The 24,572-nt window shown below is 46.8% G+C and overlaps 1 protein-coding gene across 4 annotated transcripts in view; it reads right to left on the reverse strand.

Annotated features, from left to right (window-relative positions):
• asic1c (acid-sensing (proton-gated) ion channel 1c) overlaps positions 1–24,572 on the reverse strand; it is a 185,840-nt gene that overhangs the window by 24,576 nt on the left and 136,692 nt on the right. For 2 of the 4 annotated variants that reach the window (XM_049011188.1, XM_049011187.1), the window contains exon 1: positions 5,393–6,545. The exons of the other annotated variants lie outside the window; for them this stretch is intronic. In XM_049011188.1, coding sequence (XP_048867145.1) covers positions 5,393–6,028 — 636 coding nt within the window. In that variant the 5' untranslated portion in view covers positions 6,029–6,545. Of the gene's footprint in view, positions 1–5,392; positions 6,546–24,572 lie in introns of those variants that run through there. 4 annotated transcript variants of the gene reach the window in all.

Consider the following 24,572-nt stretch of genomic DNA (forward strand, 5'->3'; position numbering starts at 1 on the left):
ATTGCATCTTTGTTTAATCACTGCTCGGCCGTTCCTGAGAAGGGAGTGAGGTTGGCTTGGTTCTGGCCGAATTTCTGGAGAATGTTGCTTACTTGTTCAGATAAGACAGCTGCACCAGGAATTCAGCCACACTGCAATGCTCTCTGCCCACCTAAATGCTATGACTTCATGGAGGAGCCAGTCAGAAAGCCTCCCTAGGTTCTGATCAACATGACTGGCCCACGTCCGGTCTGTGGCCCACATCCTTGCCTCTACAGATTTCACTGACTGGCTTGTTTTACATTTAGCTCATCTGAAAATAGTCTGGTCCCTGCTACTGTCTAACAAGTAGCACGGAAACTGGGGGAAAAAAATGCTGTTTCCTTATTCTGATGTTTTAGTTGAAAAACACTTTTTCAACTATATCAAATTCCTGTTTTATTAAGATGACATCACTGTGACTGGATAACTACTGTACCCCTGAACTGTTTCACAGCTAATAATGAAATACACACTTCCCCATCTTTTTCATGAAGCACACGGCCTTAATCGCCCGCAATGAGGACCGCGAATGGCTAAACACCACCCCCTCACCCCACCCCATGCAGTGAGTCAGGCAGGCAGAGACGCTCCGCTCTCCATCAGAACAGAAGTCAAAGCCAGCAGACGGCACCCGCAGCTGGCAACACTGTGGGGGGGGGGGGGGGGTCTCAATTTACAGGTCGGCTCCTCCATTTTTTAAAGTCTCATCCTGCTGAGCACTGGGAAATGCTGGTGTGGGGGGCACCTGTCCACAGTCAGCAAATGTTTCATGCACCCCCACCCCCCCCCCCCCCCAGCCACCACATTGTATTGGACACCTCATCCCACAGAGATGGGATACAGCAGCAAGGCTCATTGACCAATACCAGGGACAGTGGGAGCAACGCGGGGAGCTGTGCGCAAGTGCGTGGCAATGTGACTCCGCCCACTTCAGAGTCCAGCGACAATGTGACTCCGCCCACTTCAGAGTGCGGCGGCAATGTGACTCCGCCCACTTCAGAGTGCGGCGGCAATGTGACTCCGCCCACTTCAGAGTGCGGCGGCAATGTGACCCCGCCCACTTCAGAGTGCGGCGGCAATGTGACCCCGCCCACTTCAGAGTGCGGTGGCAATGTGACTCCGCCCACTTCAGAGTGCGGCGGCAATGTGACTCCGCCCACTTCAGAGTGTGGCGGCAATGTGACTCCGCCCACTTCAGAGTGCGGCGGCAATGTGACTCCGCCCACTTCAGAGTGCAGTGGCAATGGCACTAACCTGCATCACCTCCGCTGAGTCTCAGCAAGAGGCTCACAGGACATCGTCGCTGCGGTTATTTCTGGGAGCAGAAATAGGAAAAAAAATCCCAGCGCAATAGACGAGCCGGATGCCTGCCTACGTGGCACATCGAGGCGGGGGGGCTGGAGCTGCTGGGGGACGCAGGATTTGCGCATTTCAGTTGCAATTCAGGATGTTGGCCGTACTACTAGCCTTGCTGTCTGCGCCACGCTGTCAGGAAACATTCCCTTCCTGTCGTGCGGAGATGCTGGCACCCTTTAAACTCTCTTATCCTGGGCCTGACGGACCAAAAACACAGATCAAGGAAGACCCCCGCCGATGCTTTTATCTGGACAGCTCTCCGACAGTATTCAGCATTAAAGGATAACCTGCTTCCCCAGGTCTGCGGTCTCTGTAGCTGATGCTTAAAGCAAACAGAAATCAAGCACTTCAGCGTTGATACAGGTCGACTGTTTGCTGCCTAAACAAATCTGTTCAGAAATAAAGCCCACATACTGCGGATGGCAACAAAGGAATCTGTTAATAACCACCACTGACATCTATTGCATCATGCTCTCACATGCGAGGCTTTTTTATACATAGACAGATATGCTTGGTTCAGTGTAACATCTCTCTCTAGGAAAAACCAGCTTTGCAATTAACCACTAAATGTTTTCATTTTTAAATAATCATTTAAAAAAGTGTTTTTAAAGAAAAGCTGAGGGCTGTTCAACTAGAGCATCATCATTAACGCCTTGAATGTTAATGTTTCGGCGCTCTGAGAGGGAACGTGCGTTTCTAGTGTTCCTGACCTGGCATTCGGGATTTTATACATAGTTATTCTCGAGATAAGAGATGCAGCAAGGCCCCGAAAACAGTGGAAATAAGAGGCGCAGCCCTGCACATCCTGAGATGTACCGCGGGACACCAAAGTGCAGGCTCGCCCCAGTGGAACAGGCTCGCCCCAGTGGGACAGGCTCGCCCCAGTGCCCTTGCTGCCAGAGTGGAGACACCGCTGGACAACTCACTTGTGACGGAACCACGGCAGCAGGGGCCTGATTACACCGCCAGCAGAGGTGACCGCAGGCGACCAACGTGCATTATTTTGGACCCCCTGCAGACGTTGTTAGGTCTCGTTCAGGGCTGTAACGCTGAGAGTACCTGAGCACCTGGAGTCCAAATAACCACCTACACTTGTCACCGCAAGAACCAGGAAACTCATTCATGTTCCCCTACACAATCAGACCCCCCCCCCCCCCACGCTCCCCCCCCCCCCCACCCCGGCCACCCAACAAGTCAGACGTCCAGCTCCTCTCGGCTTGAATGCGGCAAGAGAAACGCCAAGGTCTTTAATTTGGCTTTTAACAAGGCCTTTAAAAGGAGCCAGCGATAGTGCACGCCCCGCTTTCGTTTTCATGCCCTGGAGGCTTGTTACGTCCTGCCAGTCATGCTCCTCATTCGCTTTCCCACCTCCAATTCCTTCGCAGACTAAAAGGCAGCCATTTCTCAATTACACTGACATTTCCTTCAGGGCAGACGAGAGAAAACAGAAAAAATCAGGTGGATAATTCCAGATTCGCCCATTTGAATAAATTTAAACCAACATTCCGGCCTGCTCCCTATTCATTTACCATTCCTATGTTTACAGGTAAGCATCTGCATGGCTATTAATGATGAATCTTTCATGTTAGTCCTATGATATTTAAGAATGATTGTTTCCCGTTTTTAGCCAGAACTTTCCTAATGAGAATGTAATGACAGCCATCAGTCAGTAGCCCCCTCCCAGCAGGAAAGCGTCACTGTGATTACTTTCCCTTAATAACACTGGGGAGGCAGGGGGACGGGCGGTGCAGGGTGGTGTAATTGTGAATTAAGACAATAGAGTTGTGGACCTGCCAATAGTCTAAGCTCAAGTCATTAGCTTTGTGAGGGAAACAACTCAGTATTGACAATAGAGACCACGAAATGACAAACTTCAGCTTAATTGCCTTATTTACAGACTTTCAGCTGCTGCGGCTACATATATATTTAGTTGTTTTTCTTCCCATAGGTGCCAGAAGAAACAGAGAGCAGAGGAAATGATGATGTTTCACGAAGAAAGCCCTAAGCGTCGGCACGTGTCGCAGTGGGCCTGAGCGCAAACAGCCTAATAATACACAGCAAACAGCATGATCACATGATCACAATCACGCTATCAAGGCTGGCCGCTCGGTGAGGCCTCTTTTGTTTGGCTAATACACTTCTTTCTCCGGACGCACCACCAGAGGAATATGGGGTAAACTCCCCCAGGTGTAATGTTTTTAAAACTGCTGGAGAAATGTTAGAAACGGATTCCCCTTGATGTCACCCCATTACTTTGGCCACAAACTTCATACTGTATAGAGGTTCAGGTTTGTCTCAATTAATCAGTCCCACTTGATTATAACCCATAACGGGGATCTTGAACTGGAAAGCTCACTGGATACTTCATGTCTTAGAAAGAAAGGACATTGACATCCATCCATTTTCCAAACCGCTTGTCCTACTGGGTCGTGGGGGGTCCGGAGCCTATCCCAGAAGCAATGGGCACGAGGCAGGGAACAACTCAGGATGGGGGGCCAGCCCATCGGAGGGCACACTCACACAGCAGTCACTCACACACACACACACCCATGGGCAATTAAGCAACTCCAATTAGCCTCAGCATGTTTTTGGACTGTGGGGGGAAACCGGAGTACCCGGAGGAAACCCCACGACGACATGCAAACTCCACACACATGTGACCCAGCTGGAGACTCGAACCCGGGTCCCAGAGGTGTGAGGCAACAGTGCTAACCACTGCACCACCATGCCGCCCCCGGGTTATAAATCTTTGTTTTCCATTCCTCACCCAACTGCAAGGGACGCTTTGGATGAGAAGCTATTATAAACCTGTTCAATGTTACCTAAACATCTACACACAGTCATCATGAATCACAGATTCGGATCACATGGTGCCCAGACAGTGGCATGATTCGGATCACATGGTGCCCAGACAGTGGCATGATTCTGATCACATGGTGCCCAGACAGTGGCATAGCTGCATTAAGGGCCAAGCAGGCATTTTACTGAACTGCTCCCTTCCACAATATTCTGGACATGACTATGAGCCTGAGAGAGATTTGACACGGACGACGGCAGACAAGCACTTATTTGTACCGAGAAAACAAGCAGACCTGGGCAAAGCGAGGCAAAGGTGCACAGCTGCTGTCCGCCGTGCTCGAGGAAAACCGCGGGCGGTTCATCTGGCACGTATCGACATGGCTGTCCCAGAGAAAACTGCCCATCATCTACAGCTAGCTTGGAGACTCCCAGACACGCATGCAAAATCTCAGCTGCACAATATCAAGCAATTGTGGCTTTCCTTGTAGCTTTGTTTATGTTTTTAATCTGACAGAAGAAATTAAATTTACACTTGACTGCCCACACTTTCGCAATAAAATGTCACGATGAGCTGCTTAGGCGGTTATCACTGCACGCTAATGCGCGTACAATTACCTCAGTGCCCGCGCCGGGGTCCCTGCCTGAACGCACCTCACGGAGCCAAGCTGCTCCGGCAGACACCGGCGTGAGGGGGACTGAGCACGGGCACCCGCATCGACTCAATTCCCAAATTGCTGCCACAGTGTTATTTTCTCCCCGCTAAATGTAACTTAACGCCACCGATGCATTTCAAATTAAGAATCACCTTCCTAAATGACTATTAACGGAATTATAATTGATGTCCTTGCCCAGCATAAATTATACATCTTATGCATTTATAAATGGACTGAATTAGTTTAATGATTACTTGTAGAGCAAACCCACCTGCAAAATCTGAACCTACAAATCTCCGGTTGATCATCCAAACTCAATTAATTATCTACCAAAAAATTTAAATCACCCCCAGTTCTTGTTTTGTTTTTAAGCCTGGGGTTCATCACTTTGCCTCTAAGGCCACATCATCTATCAGTCTCCTTTGCAGATGCCATTTATCAATTTACAGGACACACAACTGAACTGAAAGTCAGATCCTACTTGAATGAAGGAAAAATATATTTGCTCTCGCTCTATCGCACCCACGTCAGCCTCCTTGTGGCCTTGCCCGCTGTGTACGTACAGGAGTGAAGTTCCTGTAGGTGCAATTCTCTCCCTGGAATTTACACTCGAGCAGCATGTCCTCGAGCTGATGCCCCAGCCGGTCCACCATCTCGGTCGTGTTGAATCGTGCTGGGGGGGCATACTGGCTGAAGTCCATCAGGCTCAGAAGGTTCTGCTTCCGGTCGTCCCGCATGGTGCCCAAAGTCCTGTGGTTGACCGAGTGGTTGACGTGCAGAAGGTCCAGCCAGTAGCCGCTGTGGTAGAGGTCCGCCTTTGTCAGCCTGGACATGCGGAAGAGGTTCTGGTTGCAGAAGGTGATGGCTGGGAAAAACATACTGCGGGCCCACACCATGTGGATCTTGGTGACAGCCGGGTAGGACAGCAGGTAGTGAAGGCGATTCCAGGACCACGTGGACAGCAACCCCACGCATGTGAAGAAGGCGAGGAACCAGAAGAGCCTGCGTGCCTTGGAGCGGTCCCGGGCAAACACATAGCGTAGACCATGGAATTTCGTGTTCCTCACAAAAGCCTGGGTGATCTCTTTCATCGTGCGCTTCAGGGCTTTGCCCTCAGGATACTGGGTGCTGTTCTGCTCTGCCTCACTCGGGATGGACTCCTGAGTTATCATTTCCGGGGTCTCCGAGGCAGTCGCCATGGTTACTTTATCCAAATCCAAACTACATTCGAAGCAGCCACAAACAATCTTAATCCTAATCCTAAACCTCAAGTGAAAACAAACACGGGTCACTACTTTCGAGCAAAGCGAAAGGTAATGATAAAAAAAAAAAAAAAAACGAAAGAAGCAGAGCTGCTCCTGAGGACCTACATGGACACGCTTGTCATGTAATCAATGGCCACTCTGAAGCAAGTCCATGCCAGTCACAAAGATGTCCCCATTCGTCACGGAGTCTCGCCGCAAGTTTCAGAAAGCCATCTGTTACTCTCAGCAGTTGTGAGTGCCGCGGCAGCCCTCCTCGTCAGAGGCACCCTCTCCGTTACTGCCTCTCCGCCGCTGAGCGAGACTCGAGGTGCCGATTCCTGCAGTTTGCCTTTTGTGCGAGAGCTGCTGGAAGATCTTGACTCCTCCCTCTCCCCAGCTCTACGAGGTGATGCTTTTTTTATTTTTTTTTAAATCTCTTCATTTGCCCGTGCAACAGGACCCGAGAAGGCTGCTCCCCTCCACTCCTCTTGCTCGCAAAAGAGAGAGAACAATGACTAAATAGGGGGAGAGATTTTGCACCCGCCACCCCCTCCCTTTCCATTTCATACAGAGAAGTGGCGTAGGGAGGGGCGGGGCCGGGATGTGGTGGCTGGGGGTAGCTCATAGCAGAAATCTATCCGGCAGGATCGGCGCAAACATGAGAGGCGGGGCTGTTTGTGAATGAACGCCTGTCACTGTAGGCATGCAGGCAGGCGCATGACGGGTGCGGACACACACCGACAAACTTAGGCAGCGTGACGGGCCCTCAAACACGATCCGATGCAAACTGTACGGCACAAACAACATTCCAGCAAAGCAACTGGCACAAGATCACACAAGAAGCTATCGATTACAGGCTTAGAGAATATCAATAACACACTTCAACAAGCCTTTGACTACACTGAGCAATTTACATATTATACACAGAACATTAAACTTATTAGACTATTAGCCATGGCACAGATGCCTTATGATATTCAGCAATGCAATGCCTGTGGAGTTCCAGCAGCAGCATGACTGACATGAAGCCTTGACTCTCTGACTGCTTCACCCTGAGGCGGTATAATATCTCCTCACTACAAGTGCCTTGGTGCTACACTAGCACTGCGCACGGCAGGCTATCTGCGTCTCCCTGAGAGTGATGGAGAGACCCTCCGTACTCGGTTACCAAGCAGGACCATGCGTGCATCACTGCGCTGCCTGCGGATTCTTGCTGCCCCCGCGATAAGCCCCACCCTGCCCCAAGCCGCTAACAATGCTCGCCCTCGACTGGCTGCCGAGGTTAAAGATTGACTTAGTCAAGAAATTCCAAGACACACGCTTCAACTGCTATTTCCACATAATGAGCACCTTTTGCCAACAAGCCTTGCGACCGTTGCCCCAGTTATGCATCTGTGGCATCTCTGAACGGGGAATTGCAGCGAATCGGCTGGTGAGCTTTGTATGGTACCCTGAACGTTTCTGGGTTCTTTACCCACCCTGACTGTCTCATTAGTAGCTGAAGAGGCATTCTTTTGATTTCTGCCACTTTTCATATCTTCTGTAAATATGTAAAACAAAACCACACCATGGCAGCTCTAAAAGTCAAATATATGCCCCGTTTGATCATTTTTAGAATCTGGGCTCTTTCCAGCATATTCCAGACAAAAAAACTCTTTGAATACTATTCTCCTGCGACAATCAAGTCATCACAACATGCAAAACATTTTACCAAAATCATTTGTAACCACAGACTGCCTCTATGTAATAGGTAAATATTGCAATGTGTTGAGAGAATGATACATTTCATAAGAGATGGCAATTAGAGACGGTACACAGTCACATCGGCTCCTGCCTGGCTCACTTACAATGATGTTGCTGGGATTTAAAAAGTCGGACCAGTTTCACAGTTGACCCCTGACCTTTCAGCGGCTTGTTTCACTAAAGTCTTACCTCACCGGTTATTTCATTTTCCAAGGCCGTTCTTTAATCACCGCATCTCACATCGTTCTCTGCTTCTGGCTGGTTTCTGCAGACTCTCGCTGTAAATTCCCAGAGTTAATGGTGTTCCAGGCCTTGATAAATCTTAGCCACTGGCCCTCATCACCAGACTCAGCCCTCCAGCCACTCTGAGTCTGACAGGTCAGGGGCTTTGAAAGAAAGGGGATAAGGTACCAAAACACTAACATTACACGGGGTGCCGGATGGCATCGGGAAGCGAAAAATGACAGATTAAGGTTATATGACAGTAAGTATTACTAATGCCGAGGTAGCAGCATTTACTACTCCACCTGACAGATGATGGTGGGAAGGAAACACTCTCCGCCATTCAGTTACATTATCAATAATAAGAATGAATAGCAGACTTCATTTATGACAGAACAGATAAGCCCAATTGAGGTGATGCACATTAGCGTAGCCATCAGTCTAAGGGAGCAGGCTTATAGGGCTGGGGGCTTCTACTGAGACCAGATGCAACCAATGGCGATGGCTGACCAATAGCAATGCCTGCCTCCGCAAGGAGCTCCTTTTTCGGGAGGGGAGGGCTGGGGAAAAAAACACGGCTCATCAAATCGTCTAGAAAGGGAATCTCATGCGGAGCAATTTTCCAAACAATAGAGCCCACAAGCTGCTTTTGTTTTGCACTCTCTAGTTAAGCACCGTAAATTTAATTAAGCCGCATCCTTATCAGCTGGATTTGAGATTTCTATCAGCTTATCTGCTTGCCGGTGGAATTACTTCAGGCCTCCTCCCTCCCTTCCTCCCTCCCTCCATTCGTCCCCCCCCCCCCTTCCCTCCCTTCAGTTTCTGCCGCCAACGTCCCGCATCTCCGCTTCGTCGACGTGCGGGTTACTGATGCAAAGGGGCTGGCAGATCCACAGAGCTCTACACGCCAGAGGGCGGCTGAGATGTCGGCAGCCTCATCCATCCAGAAGCTCTTAAAAATCATAGGCTGGCTCGACACCCCCGCGCCAACGGACCCCTCGCCTGTTCACAGTCAGAATGGTTGACAGTTTATCGGTTTCATCAAGTTAGATTTTTCCCTGGGTTTGTTTGTCGTTTCCCTTGACACCTCCATCTACCTTAAGCTGAAATGAAAGTCGAGGCATTTAAAAGCAGTTTAAAATTATTTAATGGTCGCAAATCGGATTTATCCTTGCGCAACATTACGCTTAAATTTTTCAACAGAAAGACATAGCAGCACGATAAAATATGCAAGGACTCATGTATCATGCATGCACAGTGACTCCAGAACCAATGCCTGTGTTCATGAGTGGCAATATTTGCAAAAAGCTCTCCGATTCCAAGGCTTGCATTATCCACAGCCAAGCACAGGATACGTAAACCATATATCCACTTGTCATAAGCAATAATGAACTTTTTTTCCCCTATGGGATACATATTTATTCGGTCTAATATAACAATCTGTGTAGTGGTTCAAATGTATGTGACATTTCATACTGAATGTCCAGTTTTGTGTAATTAATCTCACCAAGTCTCTCATTCCCACAATCCCACTCCACGCTTCTATGGATTTGAATCAGGACAGAACTTAAAATTATGATTATAATGAAAGGTACCGCTGGGCAAATTTCCGCACTCAAATATTTAACTAGTTAATTTCATAACAGAACCTCTATTGGTGTCTATTTAGTTTTTAATACATTTATTTCTATTTCATTAAAAAGGCATTGATAATGCTTTAGCTTCAATACAAATATAAAGAAGCAACACTGCAAAACTCTTATAAAAAATTCTAGAAAAAAAAATGTTAAAAATATAGTGTGCAACCCCAGTCCTAATACAATCCCGTCTAGTAAACCAGTACACATACTTAGAAAGATGTGCATTGTTAGGGGAGGATTATACATTCCGACCTTGATATCAAACCATTTTCATTTCATGGTACAAATTGGTTTGGTTACGGGGAGGATTGTTTCAGTGTCACTGCTGATACTGAAAGAATGCAAAAACGGATGAGGGGAAACAAGGAAAGCCATTTAATGAAATTCAGATCTAGCTGCAGCATAACCTACTAACACCTTAACAAGCAAAAATGATTGTTCTGGGTCTTCCAGAACCACACCTTGGCCCAGAATGCACCACAGATAGAGATTTCAGGTCCAAAGAGTACAAATCCAGACCAAGATTTTGTTTCAACCAACTAGTTGAGTACTCTGTGACTCCTTATACTCTACTGGTTGGCTAAAACAAAATCTTGGTCTGGATTTGTACTCTCTGGACTTGAAATCTCCACCTCAGGAATGCACACAACTGGTTATCATTACCATGAACACACGAAATTACATACTTACACAGTACATACTGAATTTCATTAGAAGCCTACTACTCCACCTTTAATATAGCACGTACTGTATGTGGGCATGAGTACACAATGCAATGCATTGTTACATATTGTAGCTGCCATCTTGCATATTACCCGACACTGGATGTTTACAAATGACGTAGCTTGACCCCCATGAAAGTTCAAAGCTATTAAGAACTATTAAGGCAAAAAAATACATACTTAAGTCAACTTATGTAACTGAATATTATTTTCAATTTAAATTTGTACAGAGATGGACTTTTGGACAAACCTTTCTGAGCAAGCAGCATTCTGTGCCTGGTTGCAGCTCCGGTGACCATGTGGGACAGCACAGTACCCACTGGTTGCACCCTTTGGAACTCGACAGAATGCAGTCTGTCACCCAGACACCGTTTACCTACGATTTCATCAATACTAAGGAAGCAGATATACTTCTCAATATGCATGATACATTTCGCCTCCTACGTGGCAAACAAGTAACGTAATTTCGATGCAGCCCATGTACTACTTGGTGCTGCAGGAGATGACACCCGGGCACAGGAACACGGCCAGACTGGCATAAGCGTTCATTTGTGATTCTCGTTATGGGTAACGCTAATGAGTGCCAATCATGTTTTTCCCACTTTCCTGTAAAGATGAAGAAATAATTGAGTTAAACTGCAGCTTTGCGGCGGTGAAAACACCTGAAGTGCTTTGAATGTGAGCTATTAAACGTTCTCTCATTTAGGGGTTTCTAAACACTGCAGGAATGGCCCCAGCACCGCCTCCAGACAAAATGCATTAACAGATCTGTGTGTGTGTGTGTGTGTGTGTGTGAGAGAGAGAGAGAGGGTGTACATGCACTTGATACCCCTCACTTATCAGTAATAAAGTATATATTTCACATCTAAAACAGGCCATTTTAAGGATGAACTCCTATGTACGCAGTCCATCACTATGACGACAATGCCTGTATGTTCAGTCTGAATAATTCACACACGCTCATCGGTTGCTCCAAGGTAGCTATTAACTTGTGACTTTTCGCTGCTGGAATGAATGTATCTACTGCTCTTGAGAACATCTCTGTAAAGTTTTTAATTTTTAAGGTGGAGTAATTTCTTATGAACTCATACATATTCTTTCAACATCTGACTGCTCATCACTAGGGAAATATTCTCTGAAATATTCTAGAGCTCCAGCATCAGCTTTGGCTGTGAATCAGGGGCCTCTGGATAGTGTGGAAGATGAAGTCTATGGTTGACAGCTGCTGATGTTACTTTGGTTACTATGTGGTTACTATATGTGGTTACTAAGTGGTTACTATATGTGGTATGTGGTCACTAAGAGGTTACTATATGTGGTATGTGGTTACTAAGTGGTTACTACGTACATGTGGTATGTGGTTACTATGTGGTATGTGGTTACTAAGTGCTTACTATATGTGGTATGTGGTTACTAAGTGCTTACTATATGTGGTATGTGATTACTAAGTGGTAACTATGTGGTATGTAGTTACTATGTGGTTACTATGTGCTATGTGGTTACTATGTGGCAATTACAGTATGTGGTATGTGGTTACTATATGTGGTATGTGGTTACTAAGCGGTAAATATGTTGTAACTATGTGGTATGTGGTTACTATGTGGTAACTACAGTATGCGGTATGTGGTTACTATGTGCTATGTAGTTACTGTGCATTTGCCTTGTGTTTGTTTTGCCAGTCTGATGAAATGATGCCACCAGCTACTCCAAATTAGCCCAAATGTAGCCTCTCCTACTATTATTTTACTAAAATGTCTGGAAGTTTATACCGCCAGTGAAAGCAAATCATTAAAATGCAGTGCCGTAGGGAATATGGTTTAGTATTTAGCATCATTCAGTATTTCGTGTAGGCACTGTGTGGGCGCAGTGAGACTATGCGAGTCTGACCTTCCATACGGCAGGATCGGCGAGGGTACGTCGGTCAGATGCTCCCAAAACATGCCACTTGGCAGGCTGCTGGTCAGACGTCACACCTATCAACCCACACGCCGCCGGCCTCCCTGAAATGACGCATTTCATCTCTGCTTGCAGTGGTCCCGAGCTCATCCATAACACCTCCAGTCTGCCGGCTACCAGGCTGCGTTGGCCTTCCGGGGTCTGGATCGTGGTCAGAATCGACCCGGGCATGATAATCTGATCTAATTACGCGTCCTTACTGTTCAGACACAATAGCCTTACAGATTGTTCTAGTCCTTAATCTCTGCTAAATTATTAAACCGAGTAAGTATTACCATACAAATGTATTACAAGCAGTCTCAGAAAAGTGCGATATTAAGCAGAAATGTCTTGGGATCAAGCCTGCATGGGGGGTGGGGGGTTATGGACATCGGAGCCGGCGGTCAGATCCTGTACGCTGCTTCACTGTCGGGCAGAAAGCAGAGCAGGGCTCAAAACAAACATTATAATACCAATAAAAAAAGCTTGCCTGCCTTGGCTCGGGAAGTGTGCCCGTTTACAGGGAACACTTCCAAACCATTCTGATTGATGGCCTGTCCGGAATTCCTGGAGTCATACTTTGCAGTCGACGGGCAGCTTTCTTCCAGAGACAACGAGCACGTCCGAGGCAGACGATCCCCTGCAATCTGTCCAGACGTTACATTTCTATCTGTACAGCAAAACCCAGAATTTGTTATTTCCTCTGTCGCCGTCTGGTTCTGTAAGCTGCCATAAGGCAAGCTGGCAAACAGCAAGCTGCTCTATTCGATGTCTTTTTCTGATGAAGAACCTTCACTGCTTAGTCAAATGAGAGAAGAGAGCAATGATGTTCTTGGAAATTAACTGAAATCGCTGATCCACAAGTCAGAGCAGGACACTCGGCCATTGGTCAAAGAACCCTGCTTGCATAAATACTGTGTAATGTATATACACAGCACCTGCATGAGTTACCCTACGACAGGGGTCTCCAAGTCCGGTCCTGGAGAGCTACTGTCCAGTAGGTTTTCTATCCTACCTGGCTTCCGAAGAGCCACACCTGTTCTCAGGTAAATACCAGGAGACCCCTGCCCTAAGAATTGCTAATTGTCAACACCATAATCAGTAGCTACTGTCTTTCATCTCCATGAGCAGCAGATTTGTGAACAGGAAGAGGATGAAGTCAGAAACCACAGGGAACGACTGAAATGAAAGACGCTGTCCGAGCTAAAAGGACAAAACAGGACATCAAATGGGCATTAACACAGCTAGGGTTGTGGGGCTGTTAGCTCAGAGATTCTTCGTTAAACCCCTTCATTTACCCAGAATTCCCACCATATCACACTGCATACCTCAAGAGGACTATTTTAGATGAACAAATCATCAGGGTAAGTCATGGTTACAGCTGAATTAGCACATAAAGAGTTAGATTGTATAACTCAGATTGCCACCATCTTTGTTCCCCACAGTCAGCTCAATGCCTCCCTCTTTTTCTTGAGTTTTTTTTTGCCATATTTTCCTCATATTTGCTTCTCTTTTTTCTCCACAGCATAATCCAAAATTATTATTTGGCTTCATACCCTCCTGTCTGGCAATCTACAGCCGCTGGTTCATCCAGCAAAACTGTCGGGGCGACAATGTCCTTCGAAGGAAATCCCAAACCTGTCTCGTAAACCGCTGCGCCGTCTCTATCCAGAGCTGATCTCCTTTCACTCTTACCCCAAGAACTGTTTTATTATTCATTTCAGATAATTAGACAAACCTCTGAGAGCGCAGCTTCGAGAATTTTTAAGAAGGCTCCCTTTAAGAGGCTGCATTCTGTTGTCAGAACTATTGAAGTCCCAATAGTTCTAATTTCGAAGGGCTGTTTGTCCAGATTCCTTTCAAGCCAGTTTTTGACAAATGGAATCTGGAAAATGACTAAATGAAGACCCTTGCTTTTAAAATCAGTTATATAATTACTCATCTGTGATGTTTACTGTCAATGTTCACGTGTGTCTCAACTGAAGGTGGCAGAAAAAAGCTCATCACCACATCAATGTTATTGAGGGAGGACAAATGCAGCAAACAAGTTCTGAGCATTAGCTATCTGCGATCAGTGCATATCTTACAAAAAATATGCAGCTTGAACGCTTTTCAAAATGTTGCGCTGGTTTCATAGCAACGGCAGTGCTACGCAGCTAAGTGATTATGGTCTGCAATTAATGTGCCGCTGTGGCTTCCCAATTAATAGCCAGTTAACTGGTTACGCGCATTTCTGCTGAGTTTGCTGAACAACAGATACGACAGCAGAAGAGATGTGACTATATATCGTTAGATAACTGACTGAGTGAATGTTCTAAATGATTTTTTTTCTTCTCAGTTTATATTTAGGTGGGTTTCACGAAATATATGGTGACTATGACTACTGTATATCTTCGTAGCTAATCAATTATGTTTCTCATTTACCAATTAAACTTTAAGTTGGTTGGCATCACGCTGTTTTCTGCATCAGTCTTGTATATCTAGATTCTGCAGAATTTCTTCCATAAAAATTTTTCCATAAAATTATATTTTCATTTTTAAGCATCGGACGAGCTCCAGCGCTGACGTTTCCTCCCACCCACAGTCCCCGGCAGTCCAGAACGCTCCCCATTTCCCAGGAGAGCGACGGCTCCTAGACTTGCAGATTAAGGCGCGGCGTCTTTTTTGCCATTAGGTAAAGAAAACCAAAACCAAGAGTTGGGGCTCGTGGTTACGCTGCAGTGAACGCGTGTCCCAGGATCCGATGAGACAACTGGAGGAATCCAGGACCAGCCTGGATCAGAAAAATCAGCCTCACGGATCTAACTGGCAAGAAGCCCAAAGCCATGGTTTGATGAGTTCGTGCTCCTGAGCGCACTGCAGGGATAGATGTGCAAAACAGGTTTAATTATCGCAGATTTAAAAAAAAAAAAAAAAACGATAAAATAAAGAATGACAGGGGAGGCTACGCTGATGGCCACCAATGTTAATGCGTGTACAATTAAAACAGCCCCTTTAGCAAACTGGGTCCCCAGTTGAGGAAGTTTTAACAAAACTATATCGAAACACGAAAAGATTTTAGAAGACTGAAGTTGTACTGAAGAATTAAGCTGAAGGGGAGGATCCAGGGTGGAGACCAGAGAAAATCTCTCTAACAGGACTGTAAGCAGAGCTTAGGAGAGACTCTGCTGAGAAACACAAGAGGAGCACAAGTGTCCACACTTGCGAGAAACACAGGCTTTACCGCTTAGCACTTTCCTTTGATATGATAGCAGTTACACGCATAAAGGCGGCCAGAGTTAAAAATGCACGTTAAAGACTAACAAGAAAATGCAACCTTTAGATGGATCATGATTTCAAGTCACGTTCTTCCACTTCGATGAGCTCTTCTGACAGTCAGGCACACTGTTACGAGGGGCTGAAGAGGTGCCTGCTTTTACGGGCAACACTCACCAAGCAGCAGCAGTGACGGAAGCCAGCAGTAAAGAACCAAATAGTACTTCGACAGAGAACTCAGCAAAACCTCAGCTCAAGATTCACCTCGACGCTGCACAATTACCATACAATTACCACACAATCACCATTTCTAATTCAATGGAACTTTTAAGAAAGGGATCTCCAGAGCAGTAAAGAGGGTCAGATTTTCTAACGCAGGCATAATTCCACCCTGATGTGGCAGACTGTTGTGGCTTGTGTAAAATACACATTTTCACCCTGACGCACAGTATGACAGGTATGTCAACGGAAAGCAAATCACTAAAATCAAAGGAGCAACTGATACCTCAGCTGCAAGCATATTAGTCCGTCACAGCTTGCTAACAAAATTCTGACTCACTTTTAAAAGGTGTATCTGGAAATGTAGAGAATACCAATGCCGATTTTAGAATCTGTTTTGACATACACATTAAAAACAACTAACTTCATTATAGATCATATACAGGCTGTTAGAATACTAAACATTAAACAATGCAGATGGGAAGTTTCGAAATATTCTGAAGCGCACTTGTGAAAGTTAGAGTAGTTTTATGTGTAAAAATAACGTTATGTGTTTTGACAAGCTTCTACACACATCAAACGCATCTTCACACCGGCACGCTTCCCATAAAGCTTACACTTTCATGTGCTCGGCACCCTCGAGTTTGGCGGCCTTGCATACTGTTGGGGGGGGGGGCAGCAGATTACACGCCGTGAATCCCCCAGCGTCCTTGACAGTACAACATGGAAGGTTGGAACAAACTACTGCAAATGCATCTCACGGTTAGTGCATGTCAAAGCTGCAGCCCAAATATGTACATGAAGGGGAGCGAAATGCAGACCCTGTATACCAGGCTGAGAAAATCCCCTTATTATCCAGTTGGGGATTCCAGCATCCGTGTCCCGAAAATTACTGGTCTAGAATCTCAAATCAACGCAACAGGGATTTGATGCCACTGGACGTACTCACTCATTAGTGGCTTTTGGGATCCAGTTGTTCTGGTCTCGCTTTGACCTTTTCCGATTCTGGGTCAATTCTCCCAGTACCGTGAGGGCTTTGTCTCAGGGGTCATTCAGACGAGCTTCAAAATCCAGTCAGCAGAACCAGCCGATTTTAAATTTAACGCACAGCCTGACTGCGATGAGCCAATCAGGTCCTTGGGCGAATCCATTTTATTTTTATTGAATCCATCCAGGCTTCACAGCCTGAGGACATTTATAACCTCTCGCCTCCTGACGTGTCTTTGTCAGACTGGCTCAAGTAGGCTGGGAACATCCTACGCGCCTGAAGTAATTGTGTGACCATCATAAACAAATGAAACTTTCATTTCGGTCACATTCTGCACACTCGCAGTGCGCCCCAAGTCTACCTGGGGTGGTTGCAGATACAGGGTTACTGCGCAGTGTGCTGTATGCATGGCAAGGGCTTCTGCGTGTCACAACTGCCAGCGGCTATCAGTGTCACTCCGCAGTGGTCTAAAGAAACCAGACGTTTGTAACGAACCTGTCGTCGGATGGCTGAGGCTCAAACTTCCTTTTACAGCATTTGCAATCCGCTGGAAACCAGAGGAGATGCTTAAACATTGATGAAGGCATAATTGCCTGGATTCCTCGGAAGCTCACAAGATGGATGAGAGGCTGATTGCTTCAGTAACATTCGGCTTAAATAACGGGATAAGGGTAACCGGCGCTGTAGGTATAGGGGCCATGTCTTGATTTTGTAGACAAAGAAAACCTCAGTTTTAAAGAAAGTCAAATAAATCTTGCTGAATTATGGATGACTCAACTGCTAACAAAAGGTATAAAAACACCTCCTGCAAATATGTCATGGGGATGTACATAATGTGAAAGAGCCATCACGTAGGTGTATCACGACCTGTTTTTTTTTTTGTACATTAATGAAAATGGTAACCCTCCCACCAGGAACAATTTATTAAGTCATTCCTGACAATGACAATCAGTCATCCTGTGACAGCTTTGCAGCATCAATCCCATATGCAGGTTAAATTTAGTCTGGCACTTCAGGTGGTGTGCACGCTGCTGAGAGTCTGCGAGCAGAAACGTCTTCCGGGGACGATCCACTGGAGGAAGACGGAACCGATGCCTACAAACCCACCTTGGCTGCCGGGGACATCGTCTGACAGCAGAAACGAAAGCTGCGTGACGTCACCCCATCCAGAACGCAGGTGAATCCTTCCAGACCATCATTCCCCTCGCTTGTTGAGGGTGACACCTTGTGGGCGTTTCATGACTGCCGCAGCAGTGCTATGTCACACAATCCCCCTTTAGATGGCAGTCTGGATACACGCTGTTTCGGCTCTTTCCTTTGTTTTCCAGGAAAGGAGGGATTGGGGGGGGGGGGGGTGGAGGGGGGGGGGGTGGTCGGAAGGTGGCAAAAAACCTGAGGAATTAGAAGCTGAAAACTCCAAACTACAAACGAGGGACTCCTGCAGAGCGACTCGACGTAAGATACAGTTCATAATCAGCTAAGGCACCGATATTCCTTTCAGTCTCTGCGATATGGTACAACTGGCAGGTAAACAGGTAGACAGGCACACTGTCAGGACTGCTGCCCTGAAACAGAGAAGGGGTAAATGACAGCTCTAACTAAGAAAATATCAATCATTTACACAATAATATTCCCCCTCCCCCCAAATTTATTATAATTTTTTTTTTAATTCTCCCATAACTACTTATGCATCCATCGCAGGCCCGCGGTCAGCCTGGGGCTTATATCCCCAGCGCCAGGCACAAGCACGGCAAGTCCATCCATCAGAGGCTTCACACAATCTTTACGCTCTGGGAGGAAACCAGCGTGAACGTGGAGAGAATGTGCAAACTCCACGCGGGGAGCCTGGGGCGGGACTCGACCCCATAACCCTGTAGGTGTGAAGAGATATTGCTCACCACTGAGCCAGAGAGTGCAACAGACAAAAAAAAAAATCACTTTTACTGAAATGAATTAAAATCTCAGAAATCCTTATCCGTGCAGACAAGCAGCAACATACATAATAATTTAGCCTCTTGGGTTATCGCGGCTGGTTCATGACTTGAATTTAATCAAATCTCTGACCCACATGAGAGAAATATGAGTCCGGAGCCAGTTTGGCCGTGGTCTAGGTCTGACATGCATTCACAGGATTCTGAGCTGCATGTAAAGCTGCTGCAGGCTGATTCATCAGCAGGCCATCGCCGTGCGAACTGCAGCCACCTCCAGTCGACCCCACGCAAGCCGTCTCCGTAATTACCTGCCTGTAAAATGTGGGGGGGGGGCAGCCTAGTCAGCGTCCTGTACTGCCGGCCACATTCTGTTTTTGCTGGTGCTCAAACCCAGATATCTTTTAACGCTCCCCGCTGCCTCTTTTGTTGCCTTAAACATTTTCTTAATCTCCAGCTCCGATCCCTAAATAAAACCCCCGTTTCCCCTCCCATTCCCCCGTCATCTTTCTCACTGTAATTCTGCTCCCTCTGGCCACAGAGCCAGTTCACTACCTTTCCTTAAGGAGGCGACAAAACCTTTGATACACCTGCTCTGACAATGGCAGTGAGGCCGCCCGCCCCCCTCCCCGATCGCCATTCTGAGGCTCCCCCAGCACTGCTGCCCCCCACCCCACCTCCTACCATGTATTTACCTGACGCTAACGGAGCTTTCAACAGCAGCTACGAATAATGCAGATCCATTTGAAATATGTCAGATTCGAGTGAACTTGGAGGAACTCGCTGACAATTAGACGTCTGGCAACATGCAGCAGCACGCCTCGTTAGTCAGAAAGGTGATCCTCGCGTCGCCACAGCTGCCGAAAGACAAAAAAGAAGACTGGCGCCTCTCTCACTTCTGCCGAGGCGCGGTAACATAGCAGAGAGCTCAGGGCCACGACAGGCCAAGCTGCTGTTACCTTATAAATTTCCGCGCATTAGCGACGCAAGATTTGGAAGAGCACAAACGTGACGTGAACACAGCGGTACACTTTAAACCAGAGCGCAGAGAGACAGTTAAATACACACATATTCGGCAGAACCCTGTCTCCCTGTCTCTGTCGCAAACCGCACTGGACGTTGAACCAAGCAGCCTTGTCTAAAAGAGATGAAGACCGGTCCTGACAGTCTCGCACTGTGTCATAAGGGGAAGAGATCAACCTGTCCTTCACCGTCAGCACTAAGTGAAGGATACACGGCCTCATATGTGCAGAAGCCGAACGGTAGAGTCGCAGGCCACTCCAGTCTTTAGTGTCTACAGCAGGATGCCGTGTGACATTCAAACTGGCCGGCAGATTCTACTTGGAGTCGACACTTTATGGTTATTTGAACTTTTCCGGAATGAAAAACTGAGTTATTTTTTACGCGGGAATCTCTCTTACGAAAAGCCACGTGAAAAACAAATTCTGGGCTACAAAGTGTCACAAAAAGAAGTGCCTGCTTATTTCATATGTCGCCCTGACGGTCGCCTTCGTAAGAAGCCTACCCCCCCCCCCCCCCACTCCGGCCCCCGGCTGCCGTGAGGGAATCTCGGCTTTCTGGAAATTGGACACACTGTGTGGGAAAAGTGCGGACACTCATCTATTTGGCAGAAAGGATCGAAAATAGAGCCGCGAGACCACTGGAAGGAACACGGCGCTATCGACTGACATCCCAAGTAATTCGAGATTAAAGGTCGCCGGATGTCTGATAACAAGGACGGCAGCTGACGTCCCTTCTGTTGTCTGCAATGTGCTAATGGCCAGGAACGAGGCTGCCCCGTATCCATGGTTACATCAAGTGCTGTGACTCCACAAAGCTCTGTGGCACCCCGAAACCGGGGAGGTACGCCTACCATTGAGCCTGTCTGTCTCTCACTCTTTCACATAATCCCAGCATGCTGGCGTATGGCTCACTCATGCATCACACAGAGGTGAAACAGCTAAGCCCAGCTTCCGGGACCTGAGGCGGACCGCCTAACTAACGGTGATACACATTGTTCTGCTCGCAGTGCGACTCCAGCAACACACGCTCCTCTGCCCACACATAGTGGCATTTCGGATTTAATAGGAACTCCGCCTTTTCCGGAAGCTTCTATCCCAGACTGTAAGGCAACATTTAATTCCCCTCCCCCCAACTGCACCAGATATCATCTGCGACACACAGGCAGCAGAACTGAACAGAATCCACACAAATGAAAGGCGGCTAAACCTGTGATCGTTAGCAATCGGAGTATCCAGGCCTCCGTGTGGTATCGCGTGAATTTGTTGACACGCCGTCCTTCGCATAATCACTTCTCCCCGGCTCAAGAGCAGTTTTAATTCAATCCATGTTACAGGCAGGAAAAACTGCACCAAGTCATTGACAAAATATTTAATCTGGCTTTACTGACAACCGCTGTAAACTCTTATGAGTAGAATGACAGAATAACGACACATAAAGGAGTATTTTCTCCAGGACAGCATTCATGTCCTGCAGTGACTCTGCCCAGATATAAGGTTCTCTTTTCAACCCATTCCCATTCATAGCCAATTATGACTCGGAGGGAAGCACACCTCACAGGTCGAGAGTTCAAATCCCATCCCAGCTCTGCACATCGTTCCTGCGTTTCTATGTACTGGGCAAGCAGGTGGAAGATGGACAGATCACATGGATTTTGGAATAGAAAAGACTCTCAACGGTATTAATTTCAAGCAAACTGAAACGGAAAGGCTATGGAAACAAACCAGCCCTGTGTGTGTGTGTGTGTGTGTGTGTGTGTGTGTGTTTGTGCGCGAGACAGACAAAGTAATGGCAAAGTTTGGACACAACTACCCATAGAAAAGTTCATTTGTACTATTTTCTTCTTTTTAGAATAATTATACAATATATAATAACACATACGGAAACATGCACTGACCAAAAAAAGCTCTGTGGTTTGGGACTCAGAAGGTTGCCAGTTCAAATCCCTGGGTCGGCAGAGTGATCCCACCATTGGGCCCTTGAATAAGGCCCTTAACCCCAATCGCTCCAGGGACTGGCTGATTATGATCCGAAACGCTTGTTCCTTGACATGCAGTCTCATCGAGTGCTTTTTAAAATAGTGACACCTTTGCAGTAACAAAAAACTACAAACATTTGTGCTCAGTATCCCTTTGTGAGCCAATGGCTACAATTGCAATTAATAGCAAAATGGAAAGAGCAGAACTGAATGAGTCACTGAATAACTCCGAACAAAAAGAAAATGTCTGTGCAGAAGACATCTGCAGATATGTTGAACATTGCTTGTCAATTGACGTTTGTTATAAAACCAATACATCTGCAACTTTTCTACAGAATGAAGCAAGCATCCCCATGATGCAAGCGACATTGCGAATCATGCTGTTGGACCTTAAAAACATCTGATAAACTGTTATAAAATCCAAGAGCAGAAACTGCTAAAGAGGCATAGCTGAGCTTTCATGTACAGTCTTAATTAAAGGAAGGCAGGAAGGAAGATGACTAATTGATCATGATGGTGGATTGCCTTCTCCTCTTCGCTCATAACTTCTGATTAGAGTTGTGATTAGGCTGGGCACAAACTGGCACTCAGCGGGCGTCAGGAGTGAATCAAACATTGCGGCTGTGACTGGCGAGGGGGTGGAGAGGCGGCCGGGTGACGGCTGCATTACTGACAGAGGGAGATGGTCTCTGCAATCAGTGTCACTGGCAGACACAAGATGGCATCTCATTCGATGAGGGAACCGAAGAATTCAAGAGGTGTCTTTTTTCTTATTTTTTGGACAGCGCGCGCGTGTGTGTGTGTGTGTGTGTGTGTGTGTGTGTGCGTGTGTGTGTGTGTGTGCTGCGCTGCCTGCTCCGCGCCTCCAGGAGCCGACAGCCGATGCCGTCAGTGTAGCACTGCGCATCACGCCTCTCCCTCGCGGTTCAGCAGGCATTCATTATGGAGCTCGTTCCCAGGCCGGACTCTGCCATTCAGCTAGCAACTTCTCACCGGGTCGGCCCGAACGTAGAACTCCACACGAGCCGGGCTGGTGGAACATAGTGCAGACCAACGAGACCACGGCTGTGCAAAGACCCAGGGAACTCTCACACTCCATATTCTGATACTCCACCCATTTTTCTGTCCATCACTGTGCAGTGGTTGTTTACTAAGTTAGGGCAGCGGTGCCCTAGAGGCTCATGCTTGCAGGAGTAAGGAAGATATCAGCATGTACCTGCCCCCCCCCCCCCCCCCCCCACACACACACACACACACACAGACTTAAGGGCAATTCAGAGCTACCGCACGTATAAGCCGCACGTAAACAGGGGCGGGATTTGAACCTGCAATCCTGGAGTACCTGCAGTGATGCCCCCCCCCATCAGCTCCGCATTTTCACTGAGCTGCCCTCCGCCCAAGTCGTTCTCAGGGGTGCTTCTCCAGTTAGTAAAATGCATCCTTCAGACTTGTAGGTCGTTAGATCATCGCCATTTCCAAGCATGAATCCATCCATCCATCATCTGCCCCTTATACGGGGCCGGGTTGCGGGAGCAGCAGTCTAAGCAGGGGCCAAGCATGAACACTATATGATCTGACTCACCTGAATACTGTTCGGCTGGCTGGATACCAAAGCGAATCCCCAACCATTTATTTAAAAGCTCCTCGGGGCTTCAACTAGTAGCAGTAAGCGAATAAATACTTAAGTAATTAGCCTATAACAAGAGGACACTGCATGGATCACATTCAAAAACATTTAAATGAGGCAAAATGCAGTTTTTTGGTGCCTGATCCTCAGCAGATTATACAGACCAGGTACTCCTTCATAGGCAAACACATCACCAGCTTGACTTGTGTGTTCCGCAATGATGCACAGTTTGCACAGCGTCAGCTAACCCCCACACTTTCGGTCCAATCGTTGCACTTGCGATTAACCTAAAAGCAGAACCCAGGAGATGCGACCGAAAACAATCACCTCTTATGTTATTACACCTCAGGGATGCTACAGCAGCAATTTTTAAATAGGAAATTTAATAAGATGGTATTTCTATAGGAAGATCTGTCAGAAGCGGGAAGCTTGAGAAATTACCCCCCCCCCCCCGGCTGTTATGTCCCAGGATGGTAATTAAGAGCAACACACAATAACGATCTTGTAAAGTAGGGTGCTGGCACGGTGCTGCCCGCTCATGAGAATCCATAGATAAACACTGCAGGAGATGAACATCTCATAGCGCATGAGACCATCGATACGTACACAGTGGGAAGAGATTCAAGGTAGTGTTTCATTATGACAATAACAGCACTGCTAGCTTGGGGCTAGCAAGGTTTAAGGAACTATTACTGGGAGATTAGCACTAATATGCAACGACAAGACTACAATATCCCCCAAAACTCCAGCAGACTCATTCAGCACAGACGTTGAATGACATAATCAGAGGCCCCGATTACATTCAGTTTTAAAATGCATCCTGATCACAAGTGTACAGCTGAAACACATCGGCGTTTACACCTGTGTCTAATCATTTATCTCCAAGACGTCCAGCTGGCCACTTCAGAGTTCATGACTGCCTACGTCACTTCTGCTAGAAGGTCAAATGGCCCCTTGTCAGGGACGCATCAGGACTCATAAGTATTATACTACAAAAGATCAAATGCATCTCAGGCTACCTCAGGAATTAGTTTGAGTGATCGGATCACAATACATCTTCATGGTGGTTTACACATTATCTAGCGTTGTAAACTTGTTACTCGACACATTTTAAAACCAGGTGTAAACAGGGGTCATTCAGTCACACAATACGTAAACCTGGGTAATTTTCTTCACAAACGATAACAGATTTATCATTCAGTTTTGCATTTACAAATTTAAT

Source organism: Brienomyrus brachyistius, chromosome 4 (genome assembly GCF_023856365.1).
Source record: "Brienomyrus brachyistius isolate T26 chromosome 4, BBRACH_0.4, whole genome shotgun sequence".
In the NCBI taxonomy this organism is placed as follows: domain Eukaryota; kingdom Metazoa; phylum Chordata; class Actinopteri; order Osteoglossiformes; family Mormyridae; genus Brienomyrus; species Brienomyrus brachyistius.